The 15,395-nt window shown below is 41.9% G+C and overlaps 1 protein-coding gene across 4 annotated transcripts in view; it reads right to left on the bottom strand.

The window, feature by feature from the left end:
• The window catches only part of Ptprm (protein tyrosine phosphatase receptor type M), a 688,723-nt gene that overhangs the window by 241,859 nt on the left and 431,469 nt on the right, over positions 1 to 15,395 (bottom strand). For 2 of the 4 annotated variants that reach the window (XM_029470944.2, XM_085832583.1), the window contains exons 13-14: positions 14,659 to 14,695; positions 7,923 to 7,997 (exon numbers count right to left, since the gene is read on the bottom strand). In XM_029470944.2, the coding sequence (XP_029326804.1) occupies positions 7,923 to 7,997; positions 14,659 to 14,695 (112 nt within the window). The remainder of the gene's footprint in view (positions 1 to 7,922; positions 7,998 to 14,658; positions 14,696 to 15,395) is intronic. The other 2 variants (XM_085832584.1, XM_021185848.2) reach the window with 1 other exon arrangement.

Raw genomic sequence — 15,395 nt, 5'->3', positions numbered from 1 at the left:
CTATCAGACCTTCAAAGAAGATCTAATCCCAGTTCTTCACAAACTATTCCACAAAATAGAAACAGAAGGTACTCTACCCAACTCATTCTATGAAGCCACAATTACTCTGATACCTAAACCACAAAAAGACCCAACAAAGATAGAAAACTTCAGACCAATATCCCTTATGAATATTGATGCAAAAATCCTCAATAAAATTCTTGCTAACCGAATCCAAGAACACATCAAAACAATCATCCATCCTGACCAAGTAGGTTTCATCCCAGGGATGCAGGGATGGTTCAATATACGGAAATCCATCAACGTAATCCAGTATATAAACAAACTCAAAGACAAAAACCACATGGTCATCTCGTTAGATGCGGAAAGACAAGATCCAACACCCATTCATGATAAAAGTCTTGGAAAGATCAGGAATTCAAGGCCCATACCTAAACATGATAAAAGCAATCTACAGCAAACCAGTAGCCAACATCAAAGTAAATGGTGAGAAGCTTGAAGCAATCCCTCTAAAATCAGGGACTAGACAAGGCTGTCCACTTTCTCCATACCTATTCAACATTGTACTTGAAGTCCTAGCCAGAGCAATTCGACAACAAAAGGAGATCAAAGGGATACAAATTGGAAAAGATGAAGTCAAAATATCACTTTTTGCAGATGATATGATAGTATATATAAGTGACCCTAAAAATTCCACCAGAGAACTCCTAAGCCTGATAAACAGCTTCGGTGAAGTAGCTGGATATAAAATTAACTCAAACAAATCAATGGCCTTTCTCTACACAAAGAATAAACAGGCTGAGAAAGAAATTAGGGAAACAACACCCTTCTCAATAGTCACAAATAATATAAAATATCTTGGCGTGACTCTAACTAAGGAAGTGAAAGATCTGTATAATAAAAACTTCAAGTCTCTGAAGAAAGAAATTATAGATCTCAGAAGATGGAAAGATCTCCCATGCTCATGGATTGGCAGGATCAACATTGTAAAAATGGCTATCTTGCCAAAAGCAATCTACAGATTCAATGCAATCCCCATCAAAATTCCAACTCAATTCTTCAACGAATTAGAAAGTGCAATCTGCAAATTCATCTGGAATAACAAAAAACCTAGGATAGCAAAAACTCTTCTCAAGGATAAAAGAACCTCTGGTAGAATCACCATGCCGGACCTAAAGCTCTACTACAGAGCAATTGTGATAAAAACTGCATGGTACTGGTATAGTGACAGACAAATAGACCAATGGAATAGAATTGAAGACCCAGAAATGAACCCACACACCTACGGTCACTTGATCTTCGACAAGGGAGCTAAAAACATCCAGTGGAAGAAAGACAGCATTTTCAACAAATGGTGCTGGCACAACTGGTTGTTAACATGTAGAAGAATGCGAATCGATCCATTCCTATCTCCTTGTACTAAGGTCAAGTCTAAGTGGATCAAGGAACTTCACATAAAACCAGAGACACTGAAACTTATAGAGGAGAAAGTGGGGAAAAGCCTTGAAGATATGGGCACAGGGGAAAAATTCCTGAATAGAACAGTAATGGCTTGTGCTGTAAGATCGAGAATTGACAAGTGGGACCTCATGAAACTACAAAGCTTCTGCAAGGCTAAAGACACCATCAATAAGACAAAAAAACCACCAACAGATTGGGAAAGGATCTTCACCTATCCTAAATCAGATAAGGGACTAATATCCAATATATATAAAGAACTCAAGAAGGTGGACTCCAGAAAGTCAAATAACCCCATTAAAAAATGGGGCTCAGAACTGAACAAAGAATTCTCGCCTGAGGAATACTGAATGGCAGAGAAACACCTGAAAAAATGTTCAACATCGTTAATCATCAGGGAAATGCAAATCAAAACAACCCTGAGATTCCACCTCACACCAGTCAGAATGGCTAAGATCAAAAATTCAGGTGACAGCAGTTGCTGGCGAGGATGTGGAGAAAGAGGAACACTCCTCCATTGTTGGTGGGATTGCAAGCTTGTACAACCACTCTGGCAATCAGTCTGGCGGTTCCTCAGAAAATTGGACATAGTACTACCGGAGGATCCAGCAATACCTCTCCTGGGCATATATCCAGAAGATGTCCCAACCGGTAAAAAGGACACATGTTCCACTATGTTCAAAGCAGCCCTATTTATAATAGCCAGAAGCTGGAAAGAACCCAGATGTCCCTCAACAGAGGAATGGATACAGAAATTATGGTACATTTACACAATGGAGTACTACTCAGCTATTAAAAAGAATGAATTTATGAAATTCCTAGCCAAATGGATGGACCTGGAGGGCATCATCTTGAGTGAAGTAACACAATCACAAAAGAACTCACACAATATGTATTCACTGATAAGTGGATATTAGCCCAAAACTTAGGATACCCAAGATTTAAGATACAATTTGCTAAACGCATGAAACTCAAGAAGAATGAAGACCAAAGTGTGGACACTGTGCACCTTCTCAGAATTGGGAACAAAACACCCAGGGAAGGAGTTACAGAGACAAAGTTCGTAGCGGTGATGAAAGGATGGACCATTTAGAGACTGCCGTACCCAGGGATCCATCCCATAATCAACTTCTAAACGCTGACACCATTGTATACACTTGCAAGATTTTGCTGAAAGGACCCAAATATAGCTGTCTCTTGTGAGACGATGCTGGGGCCTAGCAAACACAGGAGTGGATGTTCACAGTCAGCTATTGGATGTATCACAGGGCTCCCAATGGAGAAGCTAGAGTAAGTACCCAAGGAGCTAAAGGGATCTGCAACCCTATTGTTGGAACAACATGATGTACTAACTAGAACCCCGGAGCTCTTGTCTCTAGCTGCATATGTATCGAAAGATGGCCTAGTCAGCCATCAATGGAAAGAGAGGCCCATTGGACTTGCAAACTTTATATGCCCCAATATAGGGGAATACCAGGGCCAAAAGAATGGGAATGGGTGGATAGGGAAGTGGGGGGGCGCTATGGGGGACTTTTGGGATAGCATTGGAAACGTAATTGAGGAAAATATGTAATAAAAATATTAAAAAAAAAAAAGAAAGTCAGTGACAGGGCTTCAGAGCATGATTACATTAGAAATTTGATGAGGCCATGCTCGTCAGTGTTATCTGCAGGAATTTCCTCGGGCTTGCAGGAACTGTACTTCAACAATGTTTGTTTCTTCTTAGGAAAGGTGATCCTCATCTAGGACCCAATGGCTGCCAATGTCCTGGATCGATATGAAGGTCTAATATTCCAAGGATCCCAGGGAGAAGGCACCAGGGAAGGAGGGAAGGGAAGTGAGCCAGGCAACTTTAGAGCATTTAGCATTGGCATCTACCCTGGGAACTGGGGGAAGACCTGGTGCCTAGAACATGTACACTGAGAGACATTTGGTGATCAGCAGAAGGTACCTATGTTGACTTGAGGAAGTGGAAATCTGCCTGCCATTTCCCCAGCTAGAGATGCAGAAGGAGCAGGGGAAGCAGCTCCATGGGGTGGGGAATAATCATGAGGCACAGCAGAAAGCCAAGAAAGTAAGCAGTCTAGGCATCCAGTGGACATCAAGAACCTGAGCAGAAGGGCTCAGTGTCGGGGATGGGTGGGAATCAAGTGGAGGGAGCAGACAGAGACTTAATAATGGGGGTGTGTCAGGCACATGCTGAGATAGAAGGGCCTGAAGCACCCATGCACACGGCAGGGCGTCAAGTTGAAGCTAGAACACGGAATGGCTTCTGGAATCTGTGCATGTGAATGCCACCCCCTTGAGCTTCCTAGTCTCAGAGGAAGATGTGACTGTCCTTCTTCCTCATGGGGGATGTAGGGAGGTCAGCAATGATGATAGAATGTTCCAGCATGTATCAGAACATGAGAGCTTTCCCTTCTTAGATACCTAGTTTAGTGGCTATGTGTCTACACAAATTTGAAGAGCCAAATCCAAGATAGCCTTCCTCCATATAGACGAAGTTCCCTCTCCCATCAATTTAGCAGTGTTCTTGCAGACCCCTTCTCCATAGGTCTCAACCACAACCACAGGGTAAGGAGATTTGACTAAGTACCACCTGCATTCTCAATAGCTCAAGCCCCTTAACACGCCTGCCTGAGAAAACTCAAGGCTTCCAGAAGGATTTAATTTCTTTCTGCCAACATCCCAGGACAGGGCCTCAGGGAATAGCAATCCAGTTTTAAGACAGTCTAATCAACAAATCCAGATGGGTTCCTCAGATCAACCTGTCTTGGGGCCTTCTGCAGTGTTGGACTCTTTGAATAGCCGCCCTCTCCCCATCCCACTGGCTTTCCTTGTTTCGTTTATCTCTAAGGAACCAGTCAGCTCCTTGGAAATCAGAATGTCTGTAGCCACTGGATAAAAATCTTGTGCCACGGCTCTGACGTTTGGCCATGTTTAATCTTTGACTCTATGCAAGAGCCACATACAGCACTCAAAGCTGGAAAATCTGTAGAAGCATCTTCTGCTAGTTCATGCTCTGGTGCTCTCTCTGTCTCTGATGCTTAATGTTTACTGTCAACTGGATTGGATTGATAATCCACAGGGAGATGTATCACTAGGTCTGTCTGAGGGTAGCTTCTGGCAAAGCTGGAATGGTGGCACCATTCCAAGGCCAAGTCCCAGGGGGAATAAGGAGGGCAAGGGGAGCTGAGCACCAGCATCTTCTCACTGGGCTGCCTGACCACACATGCAACATGACCAGAAAACCACCCGCTCCTGCCACTATGGCTCCTCTAGTGTGAGGGGTGGGACCCTCAACCTGTCAGTCAAAGCAGACTCTCCTGTTCTTGTCAGGTGTTTTAATCACAGAGTGAGAGATGTTGGTAGTGCAAAAGTTCTCTCTCCCTCCCACACTGCTTTCCTAGGTTTGGATACATCTAATTTGTCCTGGAGTCCCAGAAATCATTTTTTTTGGGGAAGTATTTTGGGCCACAGGCCTTGCCATATTAGATGTGTGAACTAAACAAATGGACGATAAAAACTTGCTCAAGGAAATCATTCTCCAAGTGCCTCAGAGTTGGGTAGGTAATTAAATCATAAATCAAACTCTCATATAAACAGTCTAAATGTACTTATTTAATTAATTCCAAGTCCTTACTGAAAATATCTAGCATGTTTAATTTTCTGTTTTCTTCCACAAGCAGTCCTACATTACTAGGGTTTATTGCCCATCAGTAGGAGATGAATTTAATTTAACAGATTAAAAAAAATTAAACCAGGAAGAATAGAATATAAATATTTCTACATGTATCTTAGGTAGTGAATGATATTGGAAAAAATAGTTTCTATTTATTTCAACGAAATGTGTGTGTGTGTGTGTGTGTGTGTGTGTGTGTTGCATGTCTGTGCATGTATGTGTGTGAGAGTGAATGAGAGTGTGCCGGTGTGTGTGTAGGTGGGTGAATATGTGTGAGATTGTGTGTGTGTGTAGGCAAGATTGGTCATATCAGGTAAGGAAGTGTGGGTGAGAATGGATGCGTACTAAATGCTAACCATGATGTCAGCATGCTAGAGCAAAACTGGACACCAGAAAAGACCTTTAGAAGGCAACTGCCCTGTGTTTTGCTGGCTTCTGGAAGAGCCAGAACTGACTGGATAGACTAACAATTGCTCACAGAAGGAGCATTAGAGTGACAGGCTTCCCGACCATCTGCTAAGCTGTTAACCTCACAGGAGGAGGACTGGAGCAGGCAGGATGATGATCGTGTTCCATCCACAAGAGTATGTAGGCATGTTTTGATGCTACTGATACAACTACCCCTGGTGCCAAGAAGATTGGGTGACGGCACAAAATGAGACTGTAAGTGTTGTGGGACCCTCTTTGGCACCTAGAAGGGGACCAATAACTGTCCTAAAATGTTTAAATGTAGTCTTGGACTTGGGAATAAATCTACAGGAAAACAGAGGATGGCCACTGGCAAGCCTGGTGGCTGATTTCAATAAATCATTGGTGAGATGTGAATGTGTCTGGGTAGGCCAAGTCATCAATAAATCAGCAACAGATATGGAAGACTTGGTTTTGTCTTTTCCTGATTATTGAGTTATTCTGACCCACTATTGCTTTGAATCCTCATAAACTAAACAATGCAGGTGGGGCCTCCTGCATCCGGGAGAGTAATGGTGACCGTCCTCTGTGGTTGATGTGTGTCCTTCCTACAACAGTTCGAAATGATCACATGCTCTGCTTCTGAGAGCCGCTTTGTCAAACATCTTGCTAATCACAAATTTTACAGAGGAAGCTTTGCTGTGGAGTGTCACTGACTTCCTGGTTAGTGAATTCTGTGTTTTGTTTGGTGGCTAAAGAATATACGGAAGACTGAGAAAGGGGCAGCTTAACTCTGTTCCCTTTTAAGATGAGGCCAACTCATCTTTAATGACTTGCTTACAATACTGGGGTCCAGTCATATGTCATAGGGGAAGAAGATTTCCCCGGGGTCCTCCAGATAGTCCTTTGTTGGGTGTCTAACTGGAATAATACTAGTCAACCCCTAAATGTAAGAGTTATAGAGGGGAGGGGCCATGCTAAGATAGATGTTGCCCATCCTATAGTTACTTTATTGTTGGAGGGACGCATCAGAAGTTTGGGAGAAGGAAGACTCTTAATAAGCAGCACTTGAATTGGTAAGAGAAATGTTCTTAGAATCAACCTGAAAGAAAGAGAAACATCAAATAATCTCAGCTCTTGGGTCCTACAACGGAAAGCTGAAAATATGCTTAAACTTGTGTTGCAGAAGGAGTAGAATTATTCTACACTTCTCTATCTTGTCAACGAAGAGTTTTCTTGAATCTCGGTTTCCTGATTTTCCAAAATACAACCACTGAGGCAGTTATGATTTCTCATCACGAGTTAAGTGCAGCGTGTTTCTCAAGTCAATGTTAAGAATTCTTCCAGATAGACAGAAAACAAATGCTGAAGTGGACTTAGATGGGGGGGGGTAGCTGGGCGTTTCCTACTTGGCTTTAGTAAAGGCTACAGACACACAGTAGCCTGCAGCACCTGGGTCCTTTTGAGAACAGATTTCTGAGTCCTGACTGTGTAATTCCTATAGCACTTTTGACCTTGGCTTGTGTTCGTTGCAGGGTAAAGCATTCTAGAGTTCACTGAGCACTCACCTGCACCTGGAGTGATTTACTGGACTTTTCTAGATCGACACAGAGAGAAACTCACTTGAATGTAGAGCTAGGGAATGTGAACGAGCTGCTTTCTTTCTTATATTATGGAGTGTCACCATGCTGGGCTCCATGACTCTAAGCCACCCTTTCAAGGTTTCTTAACTTTGCTTATGTGGTGCGTTTCATTCGAAGATGCACCCCTGTTCTATGGAAGTGCTTGGCTTTGCCCCAAGGATGTAAGGAATGTAAGCAGCTTGGCAACCATGGTACATACACAAAGGGCTGCTTGAAGAGCACCCTAAACAGCTCCGGGTGGCTCTGCTCTATAATACTGGCAGATAAGATTGTGTACTGCTAATGCGTGTGCAAACTCAATCCCAACAGATGAGAAATAAGCCTTTCTAGCTCTCAAATCTCAATGCCTTTTATGATTATGATTTGGAAAAGTGGGAATACTTTTTTTTTTCTCCAGTATTTTCCTTAGAGTCCTATCAATTAATATCATGGCTATCCCAAGTCCAGCAAATTTCATTTCTATTTAACATTAGGGTAGAAGGGAACATAACAACAGACCAAACACACAATGAGAACATGCAGTGGGGTCGGGACTTAATGCATGAGTATTAATGTGCATACAGAAGAGGCCAAGCATGTCACTGAAGTTAATGCGAGCAAAGGTCTGCGCCAAGGGTCTAGAACATTCTAAGCAGGCCTTAAGCAAGGGAGGAAATGCAGAGGGGGAAACGAAGCTGAGCAAAATGAGCGGGAGATGGGCAAGATGACTCATCTATACTTGAACGTCTGACCTGTTAGTTGGCCGTCGCCTGCAGCAGGGGCGATGCGAATGTAAGGTGTTGTAAGCTGAGTCACGATTATCGCAGCTAAGGCAAAGGAGGATTCCCAGGTCAGCATGCATGAGGGAAAAAAAAAGCCAGACTGAGGCTAGGCTAGCAAGAAGAAGTCCCATCAGTATAGCAAACCATCTCATCGTTGTTCCAAAAAACGGCAAGAAAAGGAAAGGAAAAGAAAGAAAGAAAGAAAAAAAAAAAAGAAAACAAACCAAACCACACACAGCAAGGTTTTCATCTTCTGAATTCTCTTCTCTTAAGCCGCGCGGTCAGATTTCTAACTGTGATGCTGCTGGAAGCTCTGCCTGACATCTTGGATCGATCAACCAGAGAACAGAAAAAGTAAAGCGCCCATCCCCCAAATGTGTGTTTCTGCCTTGAGCTGATGGCTGACATGTGACCAGTTGAAACTGACTGGTAAGAGTCCTAATTAGTTGCTAATGTTTACGAGTCAAACTTTTAAATCTTACTAGACCGTTTAAAACTGTGTTGCTATGTCATGGCGTGTCTTCTCCTCCTATAGCCACCTTTGCAGAGAAAACCATATTCTTTCTGTAAATACATTTTTTATGTAACTTTTCTGATAGCTAAGCTTCTTATAGCTTTCTGTGAAGAACCTTTTTGTTTTATATGGAAAGAGAAAAAAACAACAGGTCTCAAGGACAAAACGGAAGCCCCCCTCCCCCTTCCCCCAGCTCGGCTTTGGTGACATCATCAGAGTTAACATGAGAGAAATAGTTAAGATATTTGGAGTAGACCATGCTGGCCTCTTTGTGTGCCTACACAGCTCAGTGGTTGTGTTTAAGCGGTTAACATTTATGACATATGGATATTGAAAAAAAAAGAATAGAAAATTAAAACATCAGTTGTAACACGATACAGCTGGAAAATGATGCAAAGGAAAAATATTGGGAAATTAAGAATAGGCTTACATGAAAGATTACTAATTTACATGGAGCAGCCCGGGTACTATTAGAGATGTGACAGCGAATGAGGAAAATAGATCATCTACCATCTGCAGACAATTAAACCCCAAACTGCCGCTGAGTAGTGTCTATCGCCAGCCATCCCTCCGTACTGCTCATCCCTCCGTTGCTCCTTATAGCTAGACGCCTGGAGCAGCTGAGCTAGGGGAGGACTTGACAGTTGCTCTCACGCTACCAGGGGCTACGTTTGGGCTGCACCCTGAGAGATGAGCAAACTGTTTGGTCAGAGCTTCTCAAAACGTCTCCAAGGTCATTCTTCAGGACTGACACATTCTGGGAATACAGCTGTAGGTAGTCCCCTATGCTAGTAGGATGCTTTCAGGACCTGCTGTGACATTGGCACCAGTTCTGGGTTCTGAACACGTGGTGCTCTTGTTTGGTCATGGACTGGTATATGTCTCGTAGATTCTGGATTGCTTATAGGAACATGTGATCTGCTCTACTTTTGTTTAAAGAGAAGATTATTTTTACAGAAAAACAGGACACGTGTCTAATACCAAAAAAAAAAAAAAGGCTCCTCTAATGAACCAAATATATCCAGAAGAAGCTATAAACAGCAGATATTCATAACTCACAAAGAACTCAAACAATAACTAGACATGAAGTCTGTTGTGAGCGCTGGGGAGTATCTCTAGTCAGTTTCTGCTTTGAGAATATATTTGTGATTACTGGTTTTAGTTTAATTAAAACAATTGACTGTTGCCAGTGGGGCTACCAATTGCTTTTACAAATAAAGTTTTATCAGAACACATGATTATTTAGGCATCGCCTATGACCCCTCTTGTCCAACGAGACAGAGCCGAGACCACTTGTGACAAGTAAGTCATACTCTATAAAGCCTAAAAACATTATTCTTGTTCAGTTAGCTAATTAATAATTAATCTTTTAAGTTATCTTCAGTGCTGCAAATTGAACTCAGAACCTGGCATATGCAAAGAAAGTGCTCTACAAATGAGTTATAGTCCCCTAAAACCTATAGTACCTTGCCTTGGATACTAAGAGCTTTCTGACCCTACCTTAACATGCCAGTAAGATTAGTGCGTAAGAGAGATTATGACTAAACTTGGTAAAATGAAGCCAGATATTTCAATCGAATTCTCTGAGGAGAAGCAGTAGAATGATTAATATGGGCTCTACTTTAGGTGTGGCTGTCCACAGGGACCAAGAAACAGCAGAGGCTTAAACCTGTAAATTGCCCCAGAGGTTGGGTATAAAGTAATCTTGAATTTGCTGCTGTCCCCCCAAACTTCACTTTGTGGGACTCATGAAGAATGTGTTTGGGGTCTGAGGAATCAGAGACATTTGAGCCTATTTAGCTTCATATGTTTTAGAGCTTTTCAAGGGTTAAGACATTCCTGGCTATATATTATGAAGACAATTTTAGATCAAAAAGAGAAAATATTTCTCCACAAAAACCTCTGAATGCTGCCGTGCTAAACCCATAGCCTAAGCTAAACAATGGTGGATTAGCCCAGGCAAGTGTCCGACTCTATCTTTTGTTTGCTCCTGAATTGAATGTGAGTAATTAAAAAAGGAATCTTAATTAGCTTTACATCGCAACAGACATTCTTCTGGGTTCCTTATCAGCACACTTCCATTCTGGAGCGTGAAGGCCTAGAAAGGAGGGGGGGTCTCATTGAACAAAAGAACGAAAAGAAAAACAGTGTCAGAGAAACTTCTTCGGCAGCCTAGTGATTTAAAAAAATAAATAAATAAATAAAATGAGAAAGAAAACATTCACATTTCTGAATACAGTTAGAAATTGTGTCAGGACAATAGAAATCCTTCAGTTTCCTCAAGGTCTCCCCGGCAAAGAACGGTCACATTCAGTGTGAATTCTAGTCAAATAAAACACCAAACTTACAAACAGCAAGGCATTCCCCCCCCCCCCCCATAGAACATTCACCTTCAAAACCGAATCTCGGAATGATAATTTGTTTTTCTCTCGTCTAAGGGTGACAGTCTGATTTGCCTGGTTGCTTAGGAAAGAATTTAGCGTGTGCTTATGTGCAGGTTTGGTTCTGATTCCTAGCTGCCCTGTTGTTAGGAAGCACAATGGAGGAAAGGACAAAGCTAACATTTATGACCTCCCTATGCACCAAAGCCCAACTCATAAGCCCTCACCAACCTCTTAACAACTCGAAATCTTCATAGATTGATACATCTGTGTGTCTACACGTCAACGTTGACAGATTATGCTCCCTGAGCGTACATGGGCAGCATATGGTTCTTAAGTACATAGAGAACAGCACAGACCCAGTGGTCAGATAATCACGGAGAGACAGTTGCCATACTACTATAGAAAATATTATCTTATGGGAGATTAATATATGCCGCTTAAGCTGGACATTGTATTAATTAGAGTGGCTATGCCTCATTTAACCCAGAAGAAAAAAATATTTATAAGACAGACTTTGACTCTTAAATCTATTTTGTTAGCTTAGAATGACTTATCCATAAAGCCTTCTAAAATCACTTGGAAAGGTTTCTATCCCAACAGTTATTTTTCTTACAAAGGAGCTGTAAATATATAAAAGTTAAAGGAAACACATACACTATGATTATTCAGATGTGACCCAGATGAGATGCAAAGGAACTGAACGAATAAAATTTTGAATGTGATTTATAAAAAACATAATAAACATATGGAGAATTAAAAACTGTTCAAAGATCTATCATCCCATGGTACAGACTGGAAATGGCTAGTTCGATGCAAATCTCAAGCAGATCCAGTTCTGTGGAGCCTTCTTCTAATCAGGAGAGGAGAGTCTGTGATGTGTTTATCTATAGGTAACAATCAGACTAAGGGTCTTACCAATTTGACTCTTCCCTAGATCCACAAATTAAAGGAAGAGGCCTAAAAACATGGGCAACCTGCCTCAACAGGGCCAGTTGTAGTAATACCACCTTAGCTTTTGTTTCCCTGTGTTTGGTTTTTATAAGTCTTTATATTCAAAATGATGAATGTCAAAATACATCTTTGGAAAATGATTAAAATAGTCACAACATTAAATTTACAAATAGCATGAAATCTCATCTTAAGAGACACCTTCTTGAAATTACAAGCTAGCTCTTTGTGAAAACAGGCCTACCTCCAGACGCCACTGTAAAGACACTCATTAGCTGTGGTCTCCCAGGAGCAGAGACAGCTCTGCATACTCACTAGTTCACCAAGGAATGCCCCCATACCATCAGCAATGTATGCCAAAGCACACTCGAGGTGTTGGAACTCTCAGCATCAGGCATCTTTATCTTGTGACTCATTTCTCTGTTTTGACCTACCAGTTTAGATGAAATCCTTAACTGGTAGGCCACAATGAATGGATGGTTTAATGTAAAGAAAGGAACCTTTCCTTGTAGGGAAAGAGCTGACTCATCAGTTTGTGTCCTGAGAGGGAGTTGCTGAAGCCTTGCACGCAGGTGTTAAAGTAGCACAAAACCATACTATGTGTCTAGAGGGAGACTGTCTGTCTCCTGAGCTGTCTACTGAACTGCATGCTTTCAGCAGACAGACGTGACGGTGTCAGGCAGGGAATATTAATCTGTGTGTCCCCCTCCCCAATGAAGATGCTACTTGGATCGAGTGTGCTGCTGTGTAAATGTTTGCAAATGACTCAGAAAATATGAGTGGAGAATACTTAGCCAATCAGGTCATCTGATTGCCTAATCACCCTTTGGTGTACTGAAAAACAAATTACAATATTGATGAAATCTGGCTGATGGGAGAAAATGGTCCAAATCACCATCTAATTCAATCTATTGTGAAAACATCGAACTTGTCAGGTTTCCATATTTACTAGGACGTGGTTTATATAATTGTTTAATGGTATAAATGAGCAGGGTGACAGAAATTTCAATGTGTTCACATGAGATGGGGCAGTGGCTCGGTTCTGATAAGGAGAAGGTTGAATGATGACATTCTTTTGGTATCATCCATCAGACCTCTGCTGGGTGGAGACCAGCAGTGGCAGGGGAAGAGGTTCTTTGGGAAGTTGACCTCCAGGCCCACCCGCATTCTTCACCTTAAATATGAGAGAAGTGGGTGTCCCTGTCTCCTGCTTGAGACAATGGTAATGAAATGGATGAGGGGCACATTCAAAAGGACTTGTGAGATGTGCAGTCTCGATGAGAGGCGTAAGGCATTATAGAGTCACACCTGCAACTGGATTTACTTTTTCAGACCACAAGGCTAAGTGGAACTCCATAGTGCAGTTCTCCAGAGGACTCCTCTTGGGCAGGCACTACACATCTGAGATTATGGTGGGTGCTTAGCTCAAGAGGTTTGTGATGTTGTAATATTATTAGCTATTACTATTATGATATGATACTAACAATTGTAAGTTGGCAGCATACAGCATTTGACAGAAATGTACTGATAACCATAATTTCATTTGCTACTGATCTACTATAAATAGTGTCATTTAATCAGTAAAGACGTTATACAAAATAAAGTCTCTAAAACCTTCTGTTAAACAGATTCATGGGGAGAGAAACCACAAATTCCTAGGGACGAGTAAATACCAAGCGGGGTGAGCATTTCAACAAAACCTTGTCGTGCAATGTGCAGCCAGTTGGGAAGCATTTGTAATTCTGGATTGAAAAAGCCATGGGTGTTCATGAACTAAGAATCCATGAGAAGTTGGAAAATACCCGGGAACATCCCAGCATATTGGAACTGTCTCCCAGAGGTTGGACAGCATCGGTACCCAGGTACTTTTAGCCAAAGAACTCATCCTCTGTGATCTGATTAAATCTCAAGTTGCAGACGCCATGGCCAATTCTTCCCTTCAGGTCTACTGAAATCATCAAAACCTCTATCACCCTCTTGGTCACTCTGATGGTCTGAACAAGTGTGCTTAGTGACAAGTGCTAGTGTTTAAGGTCTCATCTGCATATAGCATTTATGCCTCAGAGCGCTTTCCTAGACACTCCTTTGTTTGATGGCAGAAACATGAGGCTGGTGAGCCACTGCTACACAAGTTCCAGGACACACACACACACACACATGTGTGCCTTCTTCAGCAGGCTTGGTGTAAGGAGTGTGTAGTGGTAAGTCACCCTAGTTACAGTCACTGCTCATACTTGAACCAGGCCAGGAAACATAAGACTCTGTAACATCCCGAGCTCCTAGGTTCATCAGTGAAAGCAGCCCAGGCTTTCCAATGCCATTATGACCAGATCAGAATAAAAAGTGGCTGGCAGGCAAGGGACAGTGGCCTGTACTTATAGCCCCAGCTACTTGGGGGGGGGGTCTCTTGAGCCTACCTGTTTGGATCTAGTCTGAGCATCATGGTGATGCTTCAATCTCAAAAAAATGGGAGAAGGGAGAAGGGTAATAGTTTACTCCTTTATATATGAAGATTCACTGCATATAGATCTACCAGTCATATGTAAATGTTAAAAAATGTATACTGATGTCACAGAGTATTAATATTCTCAAAATAGCTTTTATAGAGATAGCCATTGAAAACTGCCTGGGCTATAGCAGTGTGACTTCTTGTTTTATAAGGTATCTACATGAAGCAGCATCAACTATCATAAGACCCTAATATCTATATAAATGCATACATGTGCACATTTGATATATATCCATAATCTTATTTCAGTGAAGTTCTTAATATAGTTTCAGATGTTTTAAAACACAGTATAAAGTAAACCCCAGGCATACAACACACAAACAGGTAGACTATCCCAAAGTTTCAACCTACCTTTTGTGGCCACTCGGACACAGTCAATTTTGGTTTCCTGTATCAAATTAAGAAGATGAAATTATTATCCACACTGCATTTAAATTAAGGAAAATGTAGTTCTAATCTATTAACTCTAATTTAAAAAAGGATCTCAATGCTTCAAGTATGGCTTTTTTCTCAGTGAGGCATGCTCAGATATGCTTTCAAATACCAGGAGTGGGGTATCTGACATTTCTGGACCATGAAGAGAGGCATGATACTTTCAGTCTCCCCATCTGACAGCTCTGGTCTCCTTCTCCAGCCCTATTCCTGCTTCCTGTGTGACCACCACTGGAGAAGCATTCTGTACCCCACACCCCCTGCCTCACTCTTGCATAGATCAGGTGGATGTGAAATCTGGACCGAGCCATGATGCAGAGAGAACAGGGCAGGATCTAGCAAGCATTTTCTCCCCTGTTAGGTTTGCTGTCTTCTCAGAGCCCTATGTTGGTCTGAACAGGAGAACAGGCAATTTCAGGATTGACTCAACAATGTCTTTTTTCTTTGCCTCCCCTTTATCTTTCTAAAGCCCCTTTCTCTTAGGGAAAAACAAGACACCTAATTTAGTCCGATATAGAACGCATGAAGTCTTGGAGCCAAGGCAATGGGAGAGAGTTATGCTTCAAAGACAGATGTTGTGGATCTCACAAGATTTTAAATGAGCTGAATGTATGTGTTGTAGTTAAACTATTTTCGTTCAAAACAACTGGCTAAGC

Source organism: Mus caroli, unplaced genomic scaffold, assembly GCF_978045245.1.
Source record: "Mus caroli unplaced genomic scaffold, Mus_caroli_1 scaffold_18, whole genome shotgun sequence".
Lineage (NCBI taxonomy): Eukaryota > Metazoa > Chordata > Mammalia > Rodentia > Muridae > Mus > Mus caroli.
The sequence above is the reverse complement of the archived record's forward strand: the minus strand, read 5'-3'. Positions and strand labels throughout refer to the sequence as shown.